This window comes from Oryzias melastigma, linkage group LG21, assembly GCF_002922805.2.
Source record: "Oryzias melastigma strain HK-1 linkage group LG21, ASM292280v2, whole genome shotgun sequence".
In the NCBI taxonomy this organism is placed as follows: Eukaryota; Metazoa; Chordata; class Actinopteri; order Beloniformes; family Adrianichthyidae; genus Oryzias; species Oryzias melastigma.
The window spans coordinates 21264024-21274004 of NC_050532.1; the positions used below are offsets into that span (position 1 = coordinate 21264024).

The 9981-nt window shown below is 35.9% G+C and overlaps 1 protein-coding gene across 1 annotated transcript in view; it reads left to right on the forward strand.

Moving 5' to 3' along the window:
• The window catches only part of igsf3 (immunoglobulin superfamily, member 3), a 125662-nt gene that overhangs the window by 70451 nt on the left and 45230 nt on the right, over positions 1-9981 (forward strand). Inside the window, exon 3 of the mRNA XM_024286386.2 lies at positions 4547-4966. Coding sequence (XP_024142154.1) covers positions 4547-4966 — 420 coding nt within the window. The remainder of the gene's footprint in view (positions 1-4546; positions 4967-9981) is intronic.

Here is a 9981-nt window from a genome sequence, read left to right on the forward strand (position 1 = left end):
TAAAGGATTTTCATAGCTGGTTCTGGCACTTCATGGTAACCGTGACAACTGGATAGTTGTTTACCCGTTACAGCAGCTGATTGAGACCTCCTAAGCCCAAGATAAGGCCGAGTGAGACCAGAACGCCAGAGGGGGTTGAGGGGGGGTTATAAAGGATGTAGGGGAGTGGACGCCGAGGAGTCGGGACGCTTTTAACCGTTGCTTTTCCCTTATGCAGCGAGATTTAAGACTTTTGCTGGATGATGATGAAGATGAGATTAATAATTAAATCCGAACAAATGACTACAGCAGCATCTTTGCATTTCATTTGTTTTTTTTTTGTTTTAAAGCTTAGTTTTAGCATTTAAAATATTTTCACTTTGGATATAATTTCCTCTTTTCAATGACGGGATGATGCACTTTTAGGTGTTTTTATAGATTATTTGGTTTAATGTCAAATTTTAGTTTAATAACTTACCAAAGACGACTCTTTATGTTGTACCATTGACAAAATACTGTATTTCTTATCTATCTCTTCCTTTAGCTGCAGGACAAACTCTGTTTTTATTTCCAGAAGGGCCTTCAAATCATCCGGTCTCTGCAGAAACAGGCCCACTAGAGATAAAAAAGTGAAAAATTCCTAAATTATTGGTAGATTTTCTTCAAATACGCTAAAAAAATCTGCTATTGGGGAAAAAAATATATATTTTTCTTGTATTATGTAAAAGAAAATCTAGTTTTTTCTCAAATTAAGCTTATTTTTTAATTAAACCTTCTTGATACATTCATATTTCTTGCTAGAAAAAAAATAATAGTTTTTCTTTTTCTTTTTACATTAAAAATCAGTTTTTGCAGTGAAATCAGAGTTCATGATCATTCGAAAATCAAATCAAATCTAAATACTTTATTAATCCTGAGGGAAATTCATTGTAGTTTTCCAGTACAGTACAGTATTTGATGCAGATTTCAAGTCTTTACACACAAAAGATTCACGTCTTTCTACATTTTCACAAAAAAAGTGAAGTGCAAAGCTGTTTAAACACTATTTCAGGTGCGGGTGCATCTCTCACCCCTTTAAACAGTCTGCGACGCTCAGAGCTGTGATAATCTGCTTGACGAAGACGTGTTGTGCTGTAAATCTGAGGCTTCTTCTATAACAGCTCGGAATATTGCATCAACTTTTGAAAAAGGGCAGATCACGCCTCCTTCAAACGTGCCGATTTAAACCCCTTTGACGGCTGCTTTGGAGCTCAACGTCTTCACAAAGCAACTCTGTAAACTGCTGTTACGCTGGAAAAATGCTCTTTTCAAAATAAATTAAACATGTAGAATACAGGATATGTTTACATTGTTGTGTGTGAAAACTCTGCTAATAGAAATATCAGAGTTTGTCTTTCTAATATTTCTTAAAATAAGTTGTGAATTCCTGTCTTTTTAAGGAAAATATTTTTTTTAAATTGGCCAGAATTAAGGAAATTGGAAATATTGAAGAAAATTGCTTTAAAAAAAGAGTGTTCTAACTTCATATTAGGCATATTCACCTTTCCCCTAAATACAACAATCCAACAATCTATATTTTTAGACAATGATCATCCTAAAGTGAGGTCAGGATTACACATTTTACAATCAGTTTGTCTCAGAATATACACATAAATGTATGTTTCCTTTCAAATTTACGTCTTGCTGTCATTAAATGCATCATTCCTTTTTTTTTTGTAAAAAAACAGTTTTTTCCTAAACTAAGCAGGTCTAATTCCAAAAAAAACTCTGGAGGAAATCATGATTTCTTGGTCATTTTTCATAGAATATGAATAACAAAAACATATTTTCCACTCATGGTAATTGTGTTAATCAATTTAATATCAAAAAATGTTGTTTACCCCCTAATAAATTATAATGACAACAGAAACTGTTCAAAAGTGACTTTTTTCTGAAAACACGCACAAAAGCTTATACGAAAGGGTTTGATTGGCAGCTAAAGGTAACGCCCCCTCACCTGTGACTCGTTTACCTGTAATCAAAGTGTGTGCACGAGAGGTCTTGGAGTTTCTGGACTCTAACAGACCCTTTCATCCTTCATCCAGTGACATTCCTGGATCCTAAATCATGAGAAAAGCTAAAGAGCTGTCAAAAAATCTATGGGAAAAGGTAACCGAACTATACAAAACAGAAAAAGGATTTAAGAAGGCATCCAAGGAACTTAGAATTTTGAAAATATTTAAGAAAAATTGTCTTTAACAAGTCTTTAAATCTTATTGAAACGATATTTATTAGTTAGTTTTGTCTTAAATCAAGTTATATTCAAACCAGAAGTTGAACACAAATACTGAGTGTTTTTGCTAAGTAGTTTTTTTTCTACTGCAGTACCTACTGACACCCTAACCTTAAGTAGCTCCATAATCTTAAACCCAGTAGAGGCATAAGCATATTGCACAGTGACTAAGTACACGTCCAAAAATACTTCTTCAGATGACACGTTTATTAAAAAAAAAACCTGTTTATTTTGGTCTCTTTGCTGCGTTTTTCTTGCTGTCTTCTGATCACTTCTTGATGTCTCTTCTCCTTCCCTGCACCTGACGGCCGCTCCCTCCCTCTCATTTAGTCGGCTCTCAACCATCTGGTGTGAATTCTCTCCTTCGTTCTCTGGAGAACTTTAAATAGAACTGCTCCGAATCTGTTGTAATTCAACGTTTGCACGTTAAGAGCGTGAGATTTTAAAAGGAATCATTTCAGATGTGGGATGGGGATGTGATTTTTTTTGTTTGTTTTCTCTTGCAAACCCCATAGAGGGATCACAGCCTCCTTCTCCGGAGGCCTCCTGCTGCGCTGGATATTAAACATGACATGTGAAATTCATATATGGAGGAGAAAATAGAGGGCAGTCACCTTGAAACAGAATCTGGCTGCACTCACACGTCTTCTTACACCTTTTCCTGGGAGAAAATGAGATTAGCAGCCTCTCACTGCATTATGGCTGATAACTTCCAGCTCGCCATTGTAGTAAAACCCAAATGGATTTGCATTGATCACCTGCACACGTGATGACATGGTTCAGGGGGGGCAGAATCAAAGTGTTGAGGGCCGCTGTCGTACATGTTTTCCAACCAACCTGCCATTGAAGCTCCTTATTGGCTGGATGAGGCGCGATACCGGCCCTCGAGGCCTGGAGTCTGACTCCGGATATGATGCACAACGTAATAACTACAGATGTGGTCGAAGCTACGAAATAATGAAAATGTTTGGGTGAATAGATGGATACCGAATAGATCTCAAGTATGGATGTTAAGATGTTAGTTTAGATCAAAGTCAAGTCTGTTATTAAAGGTTTGACGTTATCTTACGATTATTTTTAACTTGTATAATTTTGACAAAATATATTTTATGGAGAGTAAAATACTGAGTTATTTAAGGATTAAGTAGATTCATTCTGGAACAACAATCCTAGCTTTTTATGATTCATAATTGTCTTGAAAAGTTATTCTAAAGTTGTAAAAATTTGGCATTTTGCTAGCTTTTTTTGGGCTATTTTGGCTTTTACTCTGATTTGTTTCAGCAGATTTGGACTTAAGCTAATATTTCAGCTATGTGTTTTGGCTACTTTACACTTTTCTTTTATTTTTTTAGCCTATTATGGAGTTTAGCTAATATTTCAGCAACATGCTAGTTGTTCTGGCTAATATTTTTAAGGCTTTTTTGGAGTTAAGTTATTATTTCAGCTACATGCTAGCTGTTTTGGCTAATTTAGGCATGTTTCTGTTTTTTTAGGCTATTTTGAAGTTTAGCAATTTTTTTCAGCTTTATGCTAGCTGTTCTGGCTAATTTTGTTTTTTTTTTTCAGTTTTTTTTTTTAGGCTATTTTGAAGTTTAGCCATTTTTTTCAGCTACATGCTAGCCGTTTTGGCTAACCTATATATATATTTTTTAAGGCTAATTTGGCATTTAGCTTAAATTTTAGCTAGCTATCAGCTTCAACTTTTTCAGCCATTAGCTCCAGTGATTTCAGCTACTATTTTTTTAGCATTTTGACCTTTTGGCTTCAGTGTTTTTTAAGCTAATAATTTTAGCATCTTCAGCTATCAGCATTAGCATCTTCATTAGCCAAATTTAGCTTTCCAACTAGCATTATCACAGGTAATGCTATATATTATTATGTTAAAAAGTTACTGTTTTAAAAAAATAATTTTAATGTGTTCAATAAATGTTTATCCTGCTCGTCCCTCTACTTGAAGTGTGTTTTTTATTTTGGCCCCTTGTGTGATTGAGTTTGACACCCCTGGTTTTGATATTCCGTAAATAGCGAAGAATACATTTTAGATGTCTTTTTAAATAAAGCAAAACTTTATATCATGTTAAAATATTAATTTTAACTGTGCTAATAAACCAACATTTATCCAGATACACAACATGAAGCAGGACAAATTTGTCAATGACACTTTAGCTTTAAACTAAAACTTAAACTCACTCCCACCAAAGGCTGAATGTGACTTTTTATTCAGCCAAATATATTCAGGATTTAAGTTATTCCACTCGCTAATCTTCTTTCCTGCATTTCTCTTCTGGTTTTCAGTCATCGCTGACTCTCTGACAGTCACCGCTCCAGCCCAGACTCTCTCCAAAATCGAGGGGGACACATTACAGCTCACCTGCGAGGTTTCCCGGACCACCGAGCAGCACACTCACCTGTCGGTGGGTTGGTATCTGAGGTCTCCGGAGGACGCGGCGGCGCCGCCCCAGGAGCTGGTCACCCTGTCCAGGGACTTTGTTCTTCGCTCTGGAGGACCGTATCGGCAGAGGATGGCAGCGGGGGACCTCAGGCTGGACAAAACCAGCGCCACCGCCTACAGGCTGACCATCCACAAGCTGCAGCCCATAGACCAGGGACTGCTCTACTGCCAGGCGGCCGAGTGGATCCAAGACCCGGACGGGAGCTGGTTCGCCATGACCCGCAAACAGAGCGATAAGACCCAGCTGCGCATCCAGCCCACCGGTGAGTGATTACAGCTTTCATCCGAAATATGAGTCTGTATTCAGGTGTGCAACACAATCATCATCAGAATGTGGGACAATGTAGTGCTTTTAATTATGTAAAAAAGAAAAATGATAGTAATTTTAAGCAGGCAGCACCAACATGTAATTATAATCAAGAAAAAGAGCAAATGCAGAGTCTCAAAGAGGAGCGATGATGGGTCAGATTCATGAGAGAAATTGGGGAGATATTCTCAATATTTCTCAAAGAAAAAGGAAGATAGTTAGATAACATACGTCAATGGTGAGCAAAGATATTTTCTGTCAATAAATGGTTATTTGTTTTAAAATATAACCTTTCAAGATGTTGTTTTGCCTTTTTTTTTATTTTTTTTTTTATAGATCATCAAATTCTTCCATTTTCCTAGTATAAACCCTTTTATTGTCAGTGTAAAATGCATGATTTGGTGTCAGGTTTTTTCAGTTTACTGAAATTTTCAGTTTACTGATATTTTAGTTGAGGCTTAAAGAAAATGTCAAACTCATCCTGATTGCAAAACTCATCTTTTTTAAATACGTTAAAATAATGCATTATTTCTACTGTTCTACTTTGTATTACTAGTTTTTTTTATTTTTTTATTAGGACTTTCATCTCTTTTTGATCCCCTTAAAAATGTATTTTTATTAAAATAGTAATAAGTGTTTGAACTATTTTTATTGTTTGAATAATGAGCTACTACGGTGGCCCAGAAGTGCAAATAGCATGAAAACATAATAATGATTATGATTAAAAAAGCAGAAATTAAAACTTTGAAAAAATTGTATATTTTGAAAAATAAAAGTAACTTCCTGAAAACAACATAAAATGTTAGAAAATGAAACAAAATTAAAAAAACAGAAAAGATGAGTAATTCGGGACATCACTGACTAACTGATGAGTTTTTAAGAAGCAGAACAATGTTTTGCCTGAATCGTGGTAAAGAACTGATTAAAAAATCACCAAACTTTTGCCGTTTCTGTGACCAAAAGCTTAGAGAGATATCTTCTGCCTGAATTTGTTTCCTTACAGAGAACGTCTGGTTGAAAAGATGAACAAACATCTTCATCCAATCAGCGACGTCCCCAAAATACCGACATTTTCTGTTCTCAATTTTGTTTCATTTTGATTTTTGGAAATTAACTTTTCTTTCTGAAACATTTCCTTTCTTATTTTATTTAATTTACTTGTAGTTGTATCTTTTTTTTAATTAAATGTTGGTTTTTGGTATTTTCTTTTGATTTTTAAAATCTAGTTCTGCTCCTTAAAAATCCTTCTTTAGCTTTTTTATTTGTTATTGTGATCTTTTACATGTTTTTGCATTGAGGGATTTCCTAATGTGATTTGGACTTCAGGGCCACCGTAGAAAACACACAAGTTGAGATGAACATTTTTCTATGAACATAATTGTGTTTTAACTCTTTATTTTTCAAAGCTGTTTAGTTTATATTTTCAGCTCACTGCTGAATTACTTTTTTTTTTTTTTAAAGCTAAGTAGTTGTAACAATCACACAAAGCCAACTCAATAGTCTGAAGCTTTAGGTTGCCAGCGTTGGTCCTCCTGCTTCAAGTGTATAAAGCAGCTTGTATTGAATCTCACAGAAGACGGATGTATTTTCTCCACTACAAATGTTTGAAAAGAAAACGACTTTATACTTTTCATCTTAGACCTCTTTGTCCTTAAGGACTCACAAGTTGAGGCTAAAAGGAAAATAATTGTAAAACATTTGCTTCCTTTTGAATGTAGTTGAACTAAAACTTTGAACTTTCCTTTGATAAAGGGTTTATATGAGCTAAATTCAGGTTTTAAAGTCTCACTCTGATCATATTTTGATCTTTTGTAAAAGCGTTCCCAGTGGTTTTATTTTTTTTGTAAGCATGATTGTTTTTAGCCTACATTAAAAAACAGTTGCTTTAGGACATAGTTTCTGCAGAGCAGCAGGAGTTCATCAGAAATTCACCTCTTTTTTTCGTCTGCTCCTGATTCACAACAATTTGAATAAAGAGATACTAAGTTTTAAGATTAATTATCCTAACTAACCATCAATGCTGCAAGAACATATTAAAAACACGTTTTACATCTGATTTCGATGATGCTGTTTAGCAGAAGTGAGTGAGTTTGAAACATCGTGTGAAGAACTGCATGATTGGGAAAGTCGTTGTGAGTACTTGGGCATCAAACCATCAACCCCCGTGTCAGAGAGCAAACCTGCGCTCTTTACTTCCTCATCCACAATCGTAGAGATAATTGAAGACGTTCTGTGGGAAGTAAGAAGGAACGGGAGGTAATTACACGGGTCCACATCCCCTCTGTCCTCCTGACGGGCTGCATGTGGGCCCGGTTCCTCTGATTACTGATCAGTATCTGACACTAAGCTCATTAGCTTACTAAACAGGGCTTAACCAAACCTCAGCAGACTTTCACCGCGTTTGTGGCCAACATCCAAACGGAGGCCGACGTCTTCCACAAACAGCTTAAAAAAAGGTTTTTCCTGTCAGTCCTGCCAACAGTAACCTGTAAGTGTGAGAGTGCATGACTAGGAGAAATTGTTTGCTGTCAAAATTAACGGAAGAGACGGCATGAAAGGAGGGAGAACGGGGTGGCACCGGGATAAGAAAATAACAGATCACTGCATGAAAGAAGTATGACAGAAACACAGTGCCTTTTTACGATAATGATCTAGTGAGCTGTCAATCTCGGAGAATAAGTAACAAAAGCCGCCATTTAACTCCTCGCATGCTGTTCTGCAGCCGTGATCACGTCACTTCCACTGTAGTGTGTCACGCCTAAACAGAGATGGGCTTTGTTTGGGCCGGAGACGTGGGCGCCGAGCCGCTTTAGCGTTATTACGGCAGTCGTTTTGACTTCCTCCATCAGGCGCCGCGGACTGGATGCTGCCCCAGATAAGAAGAGCTGAAACTCAGACGAGCTGCAGGTTTTTCAGAGGAGTTCCAGCAACTTCAGGGAGGAGACTAAAGGGAAGAGGAGCTCCCCTCTCAACGCCCTTTGTCACTCTCTGTCTCGCCTGTGATTTATAATTGATGGAGCCGTTGTTGCATGACAAAGAGCATGAAGCAGTTCCACCTCGGAGTGCAGATGTTCAAATTCTCTGTTTCTATTTATCTTTTTTTTGTCTTTTTTTAGCTGAACTTCTGTGGGTTTTTGAGTGTATATTTATCAGGCAGAAAAAGAAAAAAAACCTTCATCTTCCTGTAAAAGATCGAAGACGAAGTCTTAACACAAGCTAATCACCTTCACTTGGTGTCGGAAAAAGACCAAATTCTTGTGCATCTTTTCCTCTTTTATCACCTTCTCTGTTCTTATCACCTCCTCATCGCCTCTGTTCTTTCTTTCACGTCATCACCATTTTTTTTATTTTTTTTTTTATTGCTGAGTTTATTTTGGCTTTTTTCCTTCTCTTGATGAAATTAACTACATCTTAAAAACCCACTATGTAATGAAAGTCTTTGACTTTAACATGCTTTTGTGACATATATAAAGAAAATTCATTTATTTTTTTTTAAAGTGTTATGACTCAGGAACAGATAAAAACAATTTATGTGATATGTATCGTATGGAATATATATATTCCAAGTCTGTACAGCACAAATTTTCACTTTTATTTTAAACTTTCACTTTCACTTTTTTCTTCTCTCTCAAAGAGGCTCAGTGTGCTCTGCTGCCAACTAGTGGTCGGGGGGTTTAGGTGGAAAACAAAAGTACGACACTCACAAATAATTACTTAAATATTGTCTCATCAACATTTTAAATCAATAAAAGTATCGCCAAATAAAATATCGCAAGCCGCCACACCTTTTAAATATCACTTACTTTAATCCGGCCTTCCCCCTTTTCTCCCTCGATCAAATTGACCACCATCACAGATGGTAAACGGCGTCTTCTTTTACCTAAATAAACAGATCTGGTTACAGATAAATAAATGAATAATTTACCTGTTCAGGATGTCCAGGTGTCGAGAGAGCTCACAACATCCTTATGTCATCATAGTTAAGTAAATTAAAAAAAAAACTGAACTCAATTGGACCTTTCACGTTTCAGTTTCTTTATGGCGCCTCCTGCTGGAAATACTCCACACTTTTACCTGAAAAGTATTTCTCCCAGATGAGGGAATTTCAATGAGTCTATATCATGAAATTCTATGGCTTTCAGAGTAAACTATGTCCATATATATGATCGTATGATCACTAAAGATCACATTATTTATATAAATTAATTATTTTGACAAGCTTCTTGTGTTTGTGTGTGTAATTCTTAATTTGTAACTTACGTAATACATTTTGTTTGTGCAATTGTTCTTGCAATTGTGTGTTCACATATCCAAAATAAAAAAAATACAATTTATACATGCACAGCTTAAAATTACAACAGCTTGAAACTAACTATACACACAAATCTTTAAAAATGACGCACAAATCACCTGTTATGTACACACAAAACCGCATTTACGCACAAATCTGGTGTGAGAATCTTTTCACATCTCCAAGATTTATGTGTAAGTGATGCGTTCAAATGTTGCTACAATGCTGGGTCATCAGTGTTTTCTTGTCACCTGTTTCGAACTTAGAATGTGAATAATATCTGGTGAAAACTTGACATTTGTCCAACTTTCTTAAACAAATATGCACCAATAATTAATACAAAAAAGTCTAAATATGAATTTATAAAACACTTATCCCAAGTTTTTACAAGATATTATTCACAATCTAAGTTCAAAGATAAGAAAACACTGATGACGCAGCATGCTAGCAGCATTTAACCGGATTATTTCCAAATCAGATTTGGGCGTAACTGTGGTTTTGTGTGTGCACAACAAGTGATTTGTGTAAACTTTTTAAAGATTTGCATGTGTATTCAGTTTTAAGCTGCTGTAATTTTAAACTGTGGATGTGTAAATTGTTTTTTTGTATTTCAGGATTTTTGTGCATGTCGATATACAATTGAAAGTACTCAGTTACGCACAAAATGAATTGTATGAGTT